This window comes from Ictidomys tridecemlineatus, chromosome 13, assembly GCF_052094955.1.
Source record: "Ictidomys tridecemlineatus isolate mIctTri1 chromosome 13, mIctTri1.hap1, whole genome shotgun sequence".
NCBI classification, from domain to species: domain Eukaryota; kingdom Metazoa; phylum Chordata; class Mammalia; order Rodentia; family Sciuridae; genus Ictidomys; species Ictidomys tridecemlineatus.
Window position 1 is genome coordinate 55,637,044 of NC_135489.1, and position 18,952 is coordinate 55,655,995.

The 18,952-nt window shown below is 35.5% G+C and overlaps 1 protein-coding gene across 9 annotated transcripts in view; it reads left to right on the forward strand.

Moving 5' to 3' along the window:
* Positions 1-18,952, forward strand: part of Ptprm (protein tyrosine phosphatase receptor type M) — an 807,906-nt gene that overhangs the window by 470,391 nt on the left and 318,563 nt on the right. For all 9 annotated transcript variants that reach the window (XM_021734384.2, XM_078030368.1, XM_078030369.1 and 6 more), the window contains exons 8-9: positions 13,849-14,157; positions 18,324-18,433. In XM_021734384.2, the coding sequence (XP_021590059.1) occupies positions 13,849-14,157; positions 18,324-18,433 (419 nt within the window). The remainder of the gene's footprint in view (positions 1-13,848; positions 14,158-18,323; positions 18,434-18,952) is intronic.

The following is an 18,952-nucleotide window of genomic DNA, read 5'->3' on the forward strand; positions in this document are numbered from 1 at the left end:
AGCTCCATTGTTTGGTGTATACAAATTGATAATTGTTATGTCTTGTTGGTGGATGGTTCCTTTTAACAGTATATAGTGCCCTTCTTTATCCTTCTTGATTAATTTAGGTTTGAAGTTGATTTTATTCAATATGAGTATGGGCACTCCTGCTTGCTTCCGAGGGCCATGTGAGTGGTATGATTTTTCCCAACCTTTTACCTTCAGCCTGTGAATGTCTTTTCCTATCATATGAGTCTCCTGAAGGCAGCATGTTGTTGGATTTGTTTTTTTGATCCAGGTTACTAGCCTATGTTTCTTGATTGGTGAGTTTAGGCCATTAACATTTAAGGTTACAATTGAGATATGATTTGTACTCCCAGTCATGCTTCTTTATTTATTTATTTTAGTTTGGCTAGTTTTACTTTTTGGTTATTTTCCTCCCCCTTTACTGAGATACCTCCTGCTATTAATTTTGGGCACTATTTTTCAATTCCTCTTCTTGTAGTATTTTGCTCAAAATGCTTTGCAGTGCTGGTTTTCTTGCTGCGAATTCTTTTAGCTTTTGTTTATCATGAAAGATTTTAATTTTGTTGTCAAATCTGAAGCTCAGCTTTGCTGGGTACAGTATTCTTGGTTGGAATCCATTATTTTTCAGCGTTTGAAATACATTGTTCCAGGATCTTTTCGCTTTCAAAGTCTGTGATGAGAAATCAGTCGTTAACCTAATTGGTTTACCCCTGAATGTAATCTGCCTCTTTTCTCTCATAGCTTTTAATATTCTCTCCTTGTCCTGTATGTTGGCTATCTTCATTATTATGTGACTTGGAGTTGGTCTATTATGGTTTTGAATGTTTGGGGTCCTGTAGGCTTCCAGGATTTCGCAATCCATTCTATCTTTCATCTCTGGGAAGTTTTCTACAATTATTTCATTTAATATGCTGTCCATTCCTTTGGTTTAAATCTCTGTGCCTTCTTGTATCCTGATGACTCTCAAATTTGGTTTTTTTATGACATCCCATATCTCTTGAATAGATTGCTCGTGGGATTTAAGCATCTTTTTTGTGTTGACTATACTCTTTTCAAGTTGATAAACCTTGTCTTCATTATCTGATGTTCTGACTTCTACTTGATCAAGTCTATTTGTCATATTCTCATTTGAGTTTTTAATTTGGTTTATAGTTTCCTGCAATTCTAGGATTATTGTTTGATTTTTTTTAAGATCTCTATCACCTGGTAGAGCTCGTTCTTTGCCATTTGAATTTGTTTGTTTGATTCATTTTCGAAATATACTTTTATTTCTTGGACTTGCTGTCTCATATCTTCTCTAATATTCCTTTCCATTTGAGTTAGGTATGCCTTGAGTTCTTTCCCTATCCCTGCTTCTGATGTTTCTATGTCCTCCTGTAGAATTAAGTTGTCTTGCATTGTTTGTACTCCTTTTTTCCCTTGTTTTCTCATGTTGTCCATGTTACTTTCCAGCTCTATTTGATTGCTGTGTTTCTGCTCTCTTCTATAGCTTTGTTTTGTTTCTGTATTACTCTCATGTCTCTCCTTTGTGTTGTTAAACTATGCCTGCTAACATGGATTCCACTGGGAAGGAATTCCGACGTCCGAGCTCCAGTGACGACACTACTCTGCTATGACGGGCCCCACGACCCTTGCCGGGGTGTCTTAATGGGGGGGGGGTGTGACTGGACTGTCTCTGTTTGGTTTCAGCTCCCGGTCGTGGCAGGTGGGCGGTCTCCAGCCGCCCAATATCACAGGCCACGGGCGGGTGATCGGTCGCCTGCGGGCGGGCGTTCTCCTACTGCCCAGTTACATGGGAAGTGGGTGAACTGTCGCCAGCAGGCCTGTGGTTTCCAGCCGCCCAGTCGCAAGGGCCTTGCCTCTAGTCTCCTGGTTTCTCCTGCTAGTCTTGGTTTCTCCTGCTAGACCAGATTTCCCCTGAGTCATGGTTCTCGGCAGTTCAAACTGCACTCTGGGACTGCCATTTGTTGGGTGTGGAGGGTGACTATTGGGAACCCCGGCACTCTATTGTTTTGTTTCTGTTGTGGGGGATAGAACTGTACCGCTTCCTTCCCCCTCTGAAATCCCATACTCAGCCCGGGGGGTCAGTGCTGGCTTGGCTTGCAGGATTCCACCTAATCGCAGTCACTAATCTCCCTGCTTGCTAATTAATCACTTCTCTGCGGCGCCACGCCTTCTGTAACCGCGGGGCAGGCCACGCGAATCAGTCGGCCTGTATCTCTGGGGTCCCACTGTTGGCTATTAGGATCCCCAGCACTCTATCACTTTGATTTTTTCTGCTTGCCCCTCCCCCAGCGCTGGCTAGACAGGTTTCGTTTTGGCTGCTGATGGGAGGAGGGGTTGAAGGTCAGGTGTCTCTAGTTTTCCCCTAGTCTTTATGCAAGCTCACTCTGATACTCTCTCCCCCAGAAAGCCTAGGAGAGATTTTATGCGAATTCCCCGATGTCTGGGGTGACACATACCTGTTTTGTTGTTGCAATCTGTCGGAGAGTGGCGGTGGATACTTCAGCTTTCTAAGATGGTGGCAGCTGACTGCCTCGGAGGAGTGTCCACTGTGGGGGATGGGACTGTACCGCTTCTTTCCCCATCTGAAATCCCGTACTCAGCCCAGGGGTCAGTGTGGGCTTGGCTGGTGGGATTCCACCTAATCACAGTCACTAATCTCCCTGCTTGCTAATTAATCGCTTCTCTATGGCGCCACGCCTTCTGTAGCCGCGGGGCAGGCCGCACGAATCAGTCGGCCTGGACCTCCGGGGTCCCACTGTTGGCTAATGGGATCCCCGGCACTCTATCGCTTTTACATGTATATTCTTTACTAACACATTTTAATCACTTTTCAGTGTTTTCCCTTGTATTCTATGTCCCTCCGCCTTCTTGCCCTTTTTGTCCCCCTATACACAATTGACTTATAATATTTTTTTCTCTTTAGATGGATTACCTTTTATAATCATTTTTTATTTATTTGTTTTAGTTATACATGACAGTAAAGTATGTTTTGACATATTTATACAAACCTAGAGTATATCTTATTCTAATTAGGATCCCAGTTTTGGTTGTACATGATGTACAGATTCACTATGGTGAATCCATTAAAATACATAGAAAAGTTATGTTGGAATTGTTCCACTGTCTTTCCTATTCCTGTCCCCCTCCCTTCCCTTCATTCCCCTTTGTCTAATCTAGTGAACTTATACTTTTTTATTTTTGTTAGTTTTTTGTGGTTGTTGTTTTTCCTATTGCTAAAGATATCACTATACTGCTATCCTTACAGTGATTTTCTAGAAAATTTGCTGTGTGTACTTAAAGTCTGTGCCTGAGGTAGTAAACCTCCCTCCTCATTATGTAAGGATCTTATAACATTGGAGCTGAGTGCTACCCCACTGCTTACATGTTCATGTTATCAGTAGTTTAGTTCTGCATTGTTTGAAATCCTTCAAATCAGACATTATTGTATGCACATAAGTTTAAAAGTTTCTTTGCTTACCATATCTCCTAGTATCTCAAACCTTCCTTGGAATATCACTTTTATCCTTTAGTAAGCTTGCAAAGTTATAAGTCTTTGAAGGCATCTTTATTTCATTATGATCCTTGAAAGACAGTTTTGGTAGGAACATAATTCTGAGTTGGTATGTTTCCTCTCAGCTCTTTGAATATATCATCCCCTTGTGCTCAGCGTTCCCCTGGGTCAGCTGATAACTCTTTGTCCATCTAATTGCAGATACTTTTTGTAAATGATTGTACCTTTTCTAAAAATCTAGACACTACTAAGATCTTCTCATTGATTTTTTCTGTAGTTTGACTAAGAGTATCTAAATATGGATTTAATTTTATTTTTCTTCTTTTTTAAATTTTATACTTTTTGTGTATTTTGATTGAGGTCAACCCTGGACAATATATGACTCCTGTCTGTTCTCTGAGTTCTACTTTTAGATGTCCAGTTATACACAGGTAAACCCTCTAACTCTATCTTTGTCTTTGTTTTCTATTATTACTCTATTTTTGTTTCTAATGTTCCATGCTACCTCCTGTGTATTTTCACCACTTTATCTTTAGTTTACTTAATTTCTTAATCTCTGTTAGTCTTACTGTTTAATCCATCCCCAGTCCTTTTTATTTTTTATTTTGAAACAGGGTCTCATTAAGTTCCTGAGGATCTCTAAGTTGCTGAGGCTAATCTCAAGACTTGTGGTCCACTTGCCTCAGCCTACAGAATTGATGAGATCCATTGAGTTTTCATTTTGTTTCAATAGTTTATATCTTTCTTGAAGTTTTATTAGTTTGTTTTTTTTTAATTTCTGGTCATAGTGACCTATTGCGTGTTCATTTTTGTGATTACATTTTTAAACTTTAAAGTGTTATTAATTTTATATTCTGTATCCGATAATTTAGGTGTTATACATCTGTTCTTTTGTATTTCTACTCTCTCTCATGGCATTTTTGTCTTTGGGTATTTTGGATGATCTTTACTAGGAAGCCCATAGTTATTTGGACTATGAAAACGTGGAGCCTCATTTAAGATTGTTTCATGTGTAGAATATTCGTGTTTGTGTCAGCTGGGATCCAGGAGAACAGCATTAACTGTGGATGCTTTAGCCACTATAATTATGTGAAATAAGCCCAGGACCATCATGTTTAGTTTCCCTTATGCTGTCACTGGCCCGGGGTTCAATTTTGAGATTCAGAGCTGATGCAACTTCCATTTGAATTTTCACTTCTCTTATATGAGGGGCCCAGTGTTAAGATATCACTGGAGGCAGCCACAGACTATGCAGTAAGAGAATTATGCCCTGCATTCACACCCACATGTAATCCCAGTGAGTTTGGAACCTGAGGCAGGGGGATTACAAGTTTAAAGCCAGTCTCAGCAATTTAGTGAAACCCTTAGAAACTTAGTGAGACCCTGACTCAAAATAAAAAAAAAAGGACTGGGGCTATATCTCAGAGGTAAAGCACCCCTGGCTTCAATTCCCTGTACTAACCCCTAGAAAAAAAATCATAAGGGAAAATTGTTTTATGGATGAGAGAGTCTTTTAGAGTAAATGATGTGGTATTTTATTTTAATTAGAAATCTTAATCATTTTAGGGACACCTATCAGCTTATTAAACTTAATCTCTGATGAGTTTGAATATTTTATTTCCTTTCACACAAATGCAACATAATGGTATCATATGATAAATGGTTTGTAGGGGAGATTTTTTAGCTTCTTTTAAGCAGAAAAGTCTATCAATAAAGAAAGAAGTCTGTGAATTATAAATTTCTTTCCAAGTGTTATTTCAAAGAAATGTTACAATTCATAAGACAATCTCATATTAGATTTTGTTTATTTACATTTAACTGAAACCAGCCCCAATTGGCCAAGAACTGTCCTCAACAACTGATATTAACTCATCATCTTGAAAAATAATATTTTTTAAGAAAATGGGACATTTGAACATTGGTGATTTTTTAGGGGTGGTTGGTTGGTTGGTTTTGTTTGTTTTGTTTCTCTCTCTATTTGGAAAACAATTGAGCAATCTGACTGATTTAAGTACACTTTAGGATTTGCAAAGCCAACAAGCCAATGGTCCCACTTGTTATGTTGACCCAAAGGGAGGCTGTGGCCAAGAGGACACATATACAAGGATACCCATTGCAGCATTTGTACTAGTAAAAGAATAGACACAGCCACCTGTCCCTCAATAGGAACATGAATAAGTAAACTGTAGTTTCTTAATTTAATGGAATTCTATATACTCGTTAAAAAGATAACTAAACCCATATGCTTTAACTTGGCTATGTTGAATGAAACCTCAAGTTGCAAAGAATGGTAGCATTTGTACAAATATTTATGTATATATAGTAATACATAAATACTAAATATATAAATAATTTATATATAATACATAAATGTTATTGATATATTACTATATAAAAATATAGATATGTACATACATATAGATGCATATATAAATATAGACATACATATACTATGTATAAGTAATATTTCATATACTATGTATACAGTAATATACATATACTATGTATATAAAATATGTCTGATAATAAAACATAAAATTAACCTTAGGACAGAAATCAGGAAGGTAGAAGGAATTTATATTGTCAATATTTTATTTCTTTAATGAAATGACTAAGGCAAAACAGAAAATGTCAACATTTGATGTTAGTGGGTATGAGTGATTATTTTCTTTTGTACTTTGCAGTGTTTTAAAGATATAATTTAAGATTTCCAAAACCTTAAACCCCAGTCAGAAAAGAATACTTTATGTTTAAAAGTAAAACATCTTTCATTCCTTGTGTGACTTCTAATGTTATTTTGTACCATTAATCAATTCAGGTAGAATATGACAAATGTCATTGTCATCAAATACTTCATTGATATTCAGATTTCTTTGTTTTTCAAAGCCATCAATAGTAAATTTTTACCCCATTTCCAGTCTTTATCTATCAGACTTTTCACTTAGAAAGGTAAAAAACTTTAATTCTCTAAAAAATTTACTCTGAAAGATTTTTAAGTTATCCTGAAATTAGACACCTTGAGTGAGTAACCTAGGTTAAGGTGTATTCTTTTACTTTATTTTATAAATCTACAAACCAAGCCAGGAATTAAACAAAGTGTTTGTCTACACTACTCTTAATACTGCTGGAGAAGCTATAGAAAGACCCTTCTTGCCATCCAGGGGACCTATGTTCAGCCTGTTGTCTGAGAGGACTTGTGTTCCTTAAGTGTATGTCCTACTTATTTTTTTAGGTAAGATATTCCTGTATGCTTTTCATGAAATGTGAAGAGAAACTTCAGCTGTTTAATGTGATTCAAATTTAAATGATCGATGATATTGATACATAAATAGTGCATTTCCCATAGATGTGGGTTAGTAGGTTGCTTATCTTTACAAAGTAGGCTAAGTTCAAATCATCCCTTGGAGAACTTGAGAGACATTTGTGAATATGTCTATTCCAAGCCAAGAAATAGATTGGAATGTGACTTGACATTGCCACACCTTCATTTATTCATTCAGGAAGACTGTTTTTTCAATATCTTATATTACTATTGTTTTTTAATTTAACTTTTGTTTAGGAAATGAAATTATTCTTCCTTTGTGTAGGATTTTCTGATATATTTGAGAAAAACAGATTATTTTCAAGGACTTTTAATTCTACTGATGCCAAACTATTAAAAATAGTAATATATGTGAAAAAAATTCTGATGGAGGAGTTTTCAAATTATATAATTCTTATGAGAGGTTTTAATTCATTCAGTCATGTCACAGGCATATAGATGCCTTAGGATAGTGTAATTAAAGGTAACATATTTCAAAAATTTCCACTTGACTGACAAAAATGCCCTTTAAACTTTGGAAAGCAGTGAGTCATTCAAAACCTATAGCCATACCACTCACAAACAATGTCAAACAATGTACCTGGAATTGTAACTGCTTAGGAAAACTGAATTATTATTTAAGCCAATATAATATTAATCATGTCTTTACTCTGATATAAGTGAATAGTAAAGTAAATAAAACAGTGGCCTAATTATTTTTCTCTCTTTTGTGTGACTGGTGAGGCAGAAATGTAAGAACTGAAGATGCTGATATTAATATGTAGATATATTGATATGTAGATGGTTCATTTCCCATATACATGGGTTAGTAGGTTGCTTATCTTTACAAAGCAGGCTAAGTTCAAATCATCCCTTGGAAAACATGAAAGGCATTATGTGAATATGTCTACCTTGAGATATGCTGTTCAGGTGTTACAGCCCTTATTGTAATAGACTTCTGTATGGTTCATGAAGAGGTAGAAAAGAGAAACCTGTTAGCAGGAGCATTGGTTGTAATCTATGCTTTTGATTATCAATGACAGGATCCTAAAATTACACCCAAATATCTCTCACAGGTCCTGAAATTGAGTTTCTGAAAAAGCACTGTAGGAGTAATAGAAGGTAAAGTGCAGAGTTACAGAGAAATGAGCTGTGAATTGAACCTACAATGGAAATTGATCCTATCAGTCCCTTTCTGCCCTGATTCAGAGAAAAAAAAAATGGAACTGAATGTAGAAGGAGCCAGGATCACTGATTAAATAGGATACCAAAGTGCTGGAGGCTAGAACTGGGCTTGCTAGTCCCTGAGGTCAGGACTGCAACTGTCAGACTTCTCTGCTTGAAACCTGGCTCAAACTGGCAAAAAGAGAACAAAATGAGAAATGCTGTAGGCTCCAGCGAGGGAATGGGGAGGGACTCCCAACTAAGCTTCCGGCATGACAGCCATCCTGTATCATAGGGAGGCCATTCTAGTCTCCTATCATGAGTCAGAGGGCCCAGATTGTATCAGCTGGCCTCACAATTTATGCCAACAGGGCCTGTCATCATACCCAGTCCAGGGAAGAGGAGATATGTCAGTGTGACCCCAGGATGTGAGAGTGTAGAGAAATGACATTGAAATTGATTCCTGTTCTCAGTAGCATCTGTAGGATTATGAGGAAAAGGAGCAAATATCCTAAAATTTGTGGGCCTATTAATATAATTTATTGCCCTATTATCTAACTGTAAAATATTTATGTTGTGCAAATAAAATGGTAGTAATGGAATGCCAAGCATTATTTTGTTTCGTTTTTGGCAATATTTGTGCTCTGCTTGTAGAAATGTAATGTAAGTTGCAATTAACCTACTGAAATTACACATTTCTGTTATGAAGATGCCATATATTTCCTATCATGTAAAATATTTCTGCAGTGATGCCCTTGAAAGTATTCAGTGATCATCAGTATAGCTCACTATTGAAAATGTCCCTATGGAATGGCTCATTCCCAGTGAGAAGCACTTTAATAGAAATGGTTCCACAGAAACATTGAAAATAAAGCTTCTGTAAAATGCTAACTTCACATGCAATTGTTATAAATCTTTTGCTGTATGGAACTAAATTTTTGCAGAATGGCAGAAGCAAAGAAAAATAATGGATGCTTAGGGTGAGTTGATAGGACTGTCACTTGACTCAGCCAGTCAACCTTGTCATTAAAGGAGTGCTACACAGGTACATGATAATAGCACATAGGTTCCATTTGTGTTCTTGGATGTACCTGTTTTATTTATGGATTTATGGATTTATTTGGGTGCTGGGGATTGTATTCCAGGGCTCATGCATATATTTTACCAGTGAGCTATACTTCCAATCTGTGTATCTCTTTTCAATTAGCCATTTCCTCTACTCACTTGATTTTGCCTTTGTGTCCTGGCAAGGGAAATTAGCAGTACTCACCTGAGGTGGACATATCACCTGTACCATGTGTTGATTTGTGTTTTCTCAAGCTTTTGACAAGTGGGGTAAGTGTTTAGGAATCAAAGTGGTCCTCACCCCTACAGCCTGCTGGTGTGATTCATTCTTGTTTCTGTTGATACTGACTCTACCCTGTATACTTCTCTACTTATGATAGAGTTATATCCTCTGAAACTCATCGTAAGTTGAAAATATCTAAGTAAAAATTGCATTAATCACCCTAAGCTGCAAAGCATTGCCATTTAGCCATGCAGAGCACCACAGAGTGCCATTTTCTTTTTCCTCTTAATCACAGGGGTAATGGGGAGCTGTGGCTTGCTGCTGCTGCCCTGGATCTTTTTTTTTTTATTGGTTGTTCAAAACATTACCAAGCTCCCTGGATCTTAGGAGAAAATGTCACTAAATGTTGGAAGCCTGGGGAAAGTTTGAAATTCAAAATTCGAAGTACAGTTTCTTTTTCACACTGTTGTAAAGTTGAAAAATCATGAATTAATCCATCTTAGATTGGAAACAATCTGTACTGTGCAAATGCATCTACAGGATTATTTTGTTTGGGCTAATCTGGAACTTGCATATGCCTGTGAGTAAGTGTAACTCAAACTAGGATTTAGACCTCAGACGTCCACTGTCCCTAGTCTGTTAATTACCACTGATGACAATAGTGACATGGAAGACTTGGTCATGGAGATGATTTTTTTGTGTGTGCTAGGCTATGCTACTTGACAAGTGTAGGAAAGCTCAAGATTTATTTTTATTGTGGTGGAATTTTAAAAGATACTAAGAAAAGCTGGGTGCAGTGATGCACACCCATGTCCCACCTTCTTGGGAGGCTGAGGCAGGAGGATCAAGAGATCAAAGCCAGTCTCAGCAAATCTGCAAAGCACTGTCTCTAAATAAACTATCAAAAAGGGCTGGGGATGTAGCTCAATGGTAAAGCACCCCTAGGTTTAATCTTGACTACCAAAAAAAAAAAAAAAACAACAAACAACCCGAAGATACTAACAAAGCGTTTCAAGTAAACTTGACTAAGTAGATAGACCATTTCTTTTTAATCTAGGGGTGTAATTTAAGTGTGTATTTTCTGGGCCAAGGAATGCTGAACTTATGCAGACTAATTTATGAAGTGGGAAGTTGTTTTCTACTGAAATTAAGTTAGAACTTCACTGCTTGTTTAAGCTAATATCTGAAGCTTTTAGTCATTTTATTAAGTAAGTAAAATTGATGAAAACCTTGGGGAAATGCTTTAGAACAGTTCTTGTGGAGACCAGTGATTAATAAGGGAAAGGGCAAAGAGACACATGTTAATCTGTTTATGTATAAGGGATCTGGAGCTTATTAAAAGTTTTTGTAAACATTCAGCTAATGAAGCATTAAATAAAACTAGACATTTCTTTTAAACCATAAGAACTCACTAATCTGGAAGAAATCTTCAGTGTTGTTTCTAAATAACTTATTTATGATATTTTCCTTAACACTGGTAATTTAATTATAAAAAATTAATTTGGTAATATCGAACATTTCATAAGACTGTCACTCAAGATTTCTTGGAGCAATTTTCATCTCTCTTGTCCTTGGTCCCTAAAGTTATTAGGCAAGAGCAGCATGAATGATCAGTATTAACCTCATTTCATGTTTTGAGCAGATATCTGGCAGATAAATCCCAATTCTCATATATTAAATCAAAATATTATTTCATTTTCAACATTTTCATGGATTGGAGGTGCTAGGTGAAAGGATGTTTTTGAGTTCTCTCAAGGTCCTAAACAGAACAGACACCCAAGGGATAGGCACAAATGGAGATTAGAGGTGAACCTCAGTAATATTCAGACACATTTCTAGTGCTCTGCAGTACAAGCAGAGTTGCCTGGTATAGCTGAGCTGGGTACTATGGTTATGACCTCCTCTTCTGTGAAATGAGGGGAAGGAGAATTCTTCCTAGCACTTTTGTGTCAAAATTAAATGCATTGAATCTTGATCACGTTTTATATTCTTTGGTTATGTTTAGGTATCTTTGATATCCTAATTTCTTGTGTGTGTGTGTATGTGTGTGTGTGTGTGTATGTGTGTGTTTGTGTGTGTGTGTGTGTGTGTGTGTGTGTGAGAGAGAGAGAGAGAGAGAGAGAGAGAGAGAGAGAGAGAGAGAGAGAGAGATGGGGTTTTCTTTAGTAGAGATTCAACAGTAGAGAGGAAGCAGCACAATGTTTTAATTACAAAACAAAATCTGAGTACCACAGTTCCTTGACCCTGCTCAAGTTATTGAGCCCACCTTGGCCACAAGTTTTGCATCAGTATATTGGGCATAAAAGTATTCAATCTACTGGAATGTTTTGAGAGAATAAAAATATGTATATGAAAAGCAACTCACATATAGTAGATTCACAGGAAATGGTAATTATGATTTTTCAAATTTCTATGTATAGTTCCCTTGCTAATTATTAATTTCTTTACATTCATAAATAGTGACCATACTTCAGAAAAAACTAAAATTATCAAATGTATAATGCCAAAGCAGAACATTCTAAATTAGGCATTCCCCAAACCCCCGAATGGTGAACTTTCTGGAGCAGTGCATTGGACAAAGTGCTCAATAAATGTCCTGTATTTAGTCTTACTGTATTTTATCATCATTTCATAAACATGCTTAAGATTTCTCTATGTATATTGTAATTTGAACTGTTCAAAATGTGCATATTTCTTGCTTTTTATTTAGATTTCTAAGGTTGAAACTGTACTTAGATCTTTGTTTAATGAAGAATATCGAGACATTGTCATGAGTAATCAGGAACTACCTTAGCTTGATTATATGGACTTCTGTGCAAATCAAATGCAGAAAGCCCTGGAATTCTGCCCAGAAATCTCAGAAATCTGTTCTCTCATCATTATTTTACTTCATGCAGTATTCTAAAGCTTTTACTCTTATATTTGTAATTATACAAGTTAACTTTTTTATGCTTGTTATTATTTTTTTAATTTTTTAATTTGTTCTAATTAGATATATATGACAGTAGAATGTATTTTGACACATTACACACAAATGGAGTGCAGCTTCTCATTCCTCTGGCTGTACATGCTGCAGAGTCACACAAGTAGTGCAGTCACACCAGTAGCATAATCATACACATATATAGGGTAATAATGTCTGTCTCAATCTACTGTCTTTCCCATCCCCATAGCCCCACCTCTCCCCTTACTCCCCTCTGCCCAGTCCAGAGTTCCTTTGTTCTTCACTACCCACCCACCCCCACTATGGATCAGTATGTGTTTATTCAGCCTTTGTTTTTTGGGGGGGATTGGCTTAGTTAGCTTAGCATGATATTTTCTAATTCCATCCATTTACTTGCAAATGACATAATTTCATTCTTCTTTAAGGCTGAGTAATATTCCATTGCATATATGTACCACATTTTCCTCATCCATTCATCTGTTGAAGGGCATCTAGGTTGGTTCCATTGGTTAGCTATTGTGAATTGAACTGCTATAAACTTTCATGTGACTGAACCACTGTAGTATGCTGATTTTAAGTTCTTTGGGTATAAACCAAGAAGGGGAATGAATGGGCTGAATGGTGGTTTCATCCAGGTTTTCTGAGGATTCTTCATACTTCTTTCCATAGTGATTGCCCCAACTTCCATTCCCACCAGCAATGAATGAGTGTACCTTTTCCCCCACATCCTTAGCAACACTTATTATTGCTTGTATTCTTGATAATTACCTTTCTGACTGGAGTAAGATGGAATCTTAGAGTGGTTTTGATTTGCATTTCTCTAATTGCCAGAGATGATGAACATTTTTTCAAATGTTTATCAAAGGATTGTATTTCTTCTCTGTGAGGTGTCCATTCAGTTCCTTAGCCCATTTACTTATTGTATTATTTGTGTTTTGTTGTTGTTGTTTGTTTATTTGTTTTTGGTGTTAAGTTTTTTGAGTTCTTTATATATCCCGGAGATTAGTGCTCTATTGTGTAATTGTATCTGTGTCAATTACGTAAGTTTACATAAGACATTGTGTTTATCAGTTAGTATTAAGATTTTTTGTTTTCTGTTAGAAACCCAGAGGAAAAGAGGCTTAAGTAAGATAACATCTAATTTTTCCTAATGAAAAATTTGGAATTAGTTAATTTAAGGCTGATACAACAGCTAAGTAATTACAGGTCCCTGAATCCTGCTTTATCATTGCTAAGATTCTTTATATTAAAATACTCCATGGTCTGTGATGGCTGCATGAGATCCAAACATCGTATCCTTAATCTAGCTAGGATGAAGGAAAACAGAACAAAAATGGTGAGTCCCTTCCTTTTAAGAATACCTCCCAGAAATATTTGTTTATGTTTCATTTTACATGCCATCATCAGAAATTAGGCACATGGCCGCATTCCACTGCAGAGGAGAGTGGAAATTGTAGTCTTTATTCTGGGTAGCCTTATCCCCAGGGAAGATTTAGGGATTTTATTATACAGGAACTAGAGGAGACCAGGTGTTTTGGACAAGTACATATATCTGGGGTATATGGGATCCACTAGATCTTTTATAATACTTTTCCCTTATGTTTTCTTCCTTTTTTTAAAAAAAATAGATCCCATGCGTGGCCCAAGGAAACTGGAAGTAGTAGAGGTCAAATCTCGGCAAATCACCATCCGATGGGAGCCATTTGGGTATAATGTAACTCGTTGCCATAGTTACAATCTCACAGTCCACTACTGTTACCAAGTGGGAGGACAAGAACAAGTACGAGAAGAAGTAAGCTGGGATACTGATAATTCACACCCCCAGCATACAATCACTAACCTGTCACCATACACCAATGTGAGTGTGAAGCTCATTCTCATGAACCCCGAGGGGAGGAAGGAGAGTCAAGAACTCATAGTACAAACAGATGAAGACCGTGAGTACTTTTAAATGATGTTTGTATGAAATATGTTACTTCAAAACAACTTATTTTTCTTTTATGTTGAGAATCTTGAGAATCTTAATCATGAAAAGAACTTTCTTGAATAATACAAATGTGTATCTATGCTTAAGCACTGAGGAAATAAAAGGAATAAAGATATAGATATTTGTCTTAATTCTTTATTAGTCATATAGTACTATTCTCTATATGGTAATTCTGTATTGTTCTAATTAGTTCCCCAATCAAATTTTATTATCATATTGGGCCAAAAAATTGTTTCAGGTATTAGAATTGCTATATGAAGTGCTTATTTTAAATATATGTAAACAGCATTCTGAAACATTTTTTATTGTTTCATTAAAAACTTAGCGCAAAATAGAGGCTTCTCTGGATTTCCAACACAGTACTGAGAATTGTTGATGTTTGTGAAATTAATCATTTTTCCCACAGGAACAATGTTGTAATTGGATATTGCTTTAATAACCAATGACTTAACAAATAAGCCATATATGTCACCAGAACACATCCAAAAATCAAAGCAAATGCACAGTTGTAATAAACCTCTGCACTGTTTTAAAATATTATGCTTTAAACCCTATAGCAAAATATAAATGGGATTTTACATTGATTATGTGGGGAATGTTGGTGTAGAATAACATGATCATATAGTATATAAAACATAAAGATAGTGTGTCACTTATTTGGCCAGACATTCATTTGTCAAGCATGAAAATAAAGAACTTGGGAAGCTCATTAAATGACCAAATTTATTCTGTGGGAAAGAATAGATGTTTAACTTTATTTCTTCAGACAACCAGTTGTATAATTTTGATCATTAAGTAATGAATGAACTGTTTATAATGAAACTTTGTTTCCTTTGAACAACTAGCAAAGTACATTTAGTGTTTATTTTTCCCACCACTGAAAAATACAGAAACAGCTGGCACAAATAAGATGCTCACTTCACATCCTTCTCTCTTGTCCTTTGTTGCCCCTTATATCCTGCTTGTGTTGATTACTCTTAGAGTAAGTTTATTGGTTATTTGGGGTCTTAGCTCTATCAGGTTGCTCCATTAAGGCTGAGACAGGGGCCCTGTCTCCTGTTTCTCCTAGCTCTCCATTGTTTCTCAGGAAGGAAGGAAGATGGCATCAACATTGTCAGCAGCCATTATTGGCCCTTCTTCTCTGAATTTCTGAGTTACTATGGTCCAAACTTTTTTTTGTCTCTTCCACAGTGTCACATTGTTCACTTCTCTTAGCTTCCAACACTTATATTCAGACCCTAATAATCTTATGTTAAAATTTCCATTCTCATCTCTCACCCTTATTGTAGTTTCAGCTTCCTCCCATCACTAATCGTCAGACTGGTAGACCAATGATACAGAATAGAGGACACAGAGACTAACCCACAAAATTACAATTATCTTATATTAGACAAAGGTGCTCAAAACATGACTGGATAAAAGATAGCTTTTTCAACAAATGGTGCTAGGAAAACTGGAAATCCATATGCAACAAAATGAAATTAAACCTCTATCTGTCACCATGCACAAAACTCAATGGATCAAGGACCTAGGAATAAAACCAGAGACCCTGCGTCTAATAGAAGAAAAAATAGGTCCTAATCTCCATCATGTGGGATTAGGCCCCAAACTTCCTTAATAAGACTTCTTTGGCACAAGAATTAAAATCAAGAATTAATAAATGGGATGGATTCAAACTAAAAAGTTTCTTCTCAGCAAAAGAAACAATCTGTGAAGTGAATAGAGAGCCTATATCTTAGGAGCAAATCTTTACCCCTCACACATCAGATAGAGCACTAAACTTCCATGGTTCTTCATCTCTCATTCCAAAGCCTTAAGTCCTGAGCTCCTCTGTATTCTTGATCCATCTTCCCAAGGTAATAATTTTCCTTCATTGCAGCTCATTCTGCAAAGGTGTCACCTCAGAGGAGGTCCTGTCTGCCACGCTCCTCACTTCCTGGGCTTCTGCCCTCCCCAGCTCTTCTTGGCCAATATCTTTTCTATCTAATATTTCTCAAGTCTATCTCTTCTCTACCCTTTAAAGTTCTCTCATTTCAAGTCTGGCATGAAACTTTCTCTAGCCCTCCCACCCATATTACTCTCATACTTCTGACCTTATTTTCCCTTAATAAGATTCTCATATCATCACAATCTTACCAACACTTGTTTTCATCTTTCTTGTGATTACAGCAATCCTAGTAGGTGCGAGGTGATGTTTCATTGTGGTTTTAATATTCCATTTCCTACTGGATAAAGATGTTGCATAACTTTTCACAGGATGATTGGCTATCTGTATACCTTTGGAGAACTTTATATTGAGAAATGGGGAGTTCCATTTCTAATTAGGTTATTTTCTTACTATTAGGTTTTAAAGGTCTTTATAATACTGCAGATACAAGTCTGTTATCAGATATATGATTTGCAAAAACTCCCACTCTCTGTTGTATTTTCACTTGAGTATTGCACTTTGAAGCATGAAAAAATTTCCATTTTAATGATGTATATTTTATTAATATTTTATGTCATTGCTTCTGCTCTGGGTGTCCTATCTAATCCTTGCCTAATGCAAAGATCATGTAGATTTACACCAATGGGTTTTTTCCTGAGAGTATTTGTTTGTTTGTTTGTTTTTAGTTCCTGTATTTAGCTTGTTAATTAGTTTTATTTATTTTTTATGAATAGTATGAGAGAAGAATCCAACCTCATTTTTTGTATGTAGTGATCCATTGGTGCCAGCACATTTGTTAAAAAGATCATTTTCTTCTCATCAAATTTTGTGGTGCTCTTATTAAAAGCAGTTGACTGTAAACATAATGGCTTGTTTCTGAAATTCTCAGTTATATTCCTTTAATTTGTATATCTGCCCTTATTCCAAAACCATACTGTTTTGATTAATGTAGATTTGCTGTAAATTTCGACTTCCCTCTAGCCACTTTTGAATAACTTTCTCCATCATCCAACAATTTAATCATGCACCCCCAAATATATGTATATTTGTAAATGGTATAGACAGCCTGTTAGCAGGATGAACATACCAGTACACTAATTGCATATGAAAGAAAGTATATTCAGAGGCTGAATGTAAAAGGATGATGAGAAATAATACTTTAAAATAATAATACTAAATCTTATTTTAAAGAGAATTGCCAAGAAATATTTCATCTTCCTTATGTCAATTATATTTCCTTGCAAAAATGTTTTATATTTTAGATTTTTAAAAAATAGGATCAAATTTTCTCACATAGTAGAAATTAAATAATTTTTAAAACCTCTATTGTTATTTAATCAGCTTCCATTTTGTGTGTATTTATATATTTCAGTAGTTCATATATATCCCTTTTAACGTGGTTTTTCTCACTCAATATTAAGAGATATCTGTGATGATGTAGATAAGTCATTTACTTTCAATCTTTTTAGCTTTTTATCATATAACTAAACACAGTTTATTAAGCCATTTGGTTTGTTTTCAGTTTATTTTTGTTATTATTATTTTTTTTATTATTATACTTATTAAAAGGCACTGCTATGTTAGTGTCTTTTGCAAATATCTCCTGATAAATATGTACAAGAATTTTACCAGAGAATATACCCAGAAGTTGGATTTTTGGGTCATTATGGTCTGGTCTTTGCATCTTTAATTTTACTAACCATTACTTATTTTCCAAACTGACTATACCAAGTTATATACTGACTCCCACAAGCAGTATATACTGACTTTCATTGTTCCATATCTTCATTTGTATTGGAAGAATGAAAAACAAAATGTTTACTTAAAAGATAATGAGATTTATATATTTTATATTTATATATTTTAGTCCTAGTTGAACACAATACCTTTAGTTTTTTAATTTATTTTTATGTGTTGCTGAGGATTGAACTCAGCACCTTGCACGTGCTAGGTGAGTGTTCTACCACTGAGCCACAACCCCAGTAAGTCAAACTTTAATGAAAAAATGATAATTTTTTTGTAAAGGCAGTGTAGATTAAAATGGCTTTAGATTTTAGATGTTGAGAATAAATATGACTGTATATATAGACCATTAAAATTAATGTCTCAATAAAGGGTTAAACCCTACTCTGGGTGAGGGTGGGGGCTAATTTATTGCCACATATTAATTTCTCCCCACTCTCCTTTAGTCCCTGGTGCTGTTCCTACTGAATCCATCCAAGGAAGTACCTTTGAAGAGAAGATATTTCTTCAATGGAGAGAACCAACTCAAACTTATGGTGTTATCACTTTATATGAGGTATATATATATATTTGTTGGTAATATAATTTTTCAGTATTATTTCTTATAACCTACTATTTAAAATATACATGTAATTGCACAATGCCTTTGGAGAAATTCAGTGCTTTCTATAGTTATTATAATTATTATATAAAAGCCAAAAAAGTTTAATAAGTTTTTTAATTATGGCAGTTTAAAAATGCATATTGAAAATAAGTTGGATATTTTGGGATTGTATGTTACTATAGAAAGACAACTTATTATTAGAAAGTCATTTGTATTATAAACCAAAGTATTTTGAAACATACACTGATTATAAGGCAAACACTAAATTCTGTTCTTGCTTAGCTGTGAAATATTTTTCTACTCAATTATAGAAGAACACTGATTGTCCAATTAGCAAAGTCAATAAAGAATTGTATCAGGAGTAACCATAGAATAATGTCATTTGGTTTCTTAATATTAGTAAAACATTTGTTAGATTTCACTGACACAGTTTTGTCTACTGAGGCATATCAAATGGTTGAGTGATAGATA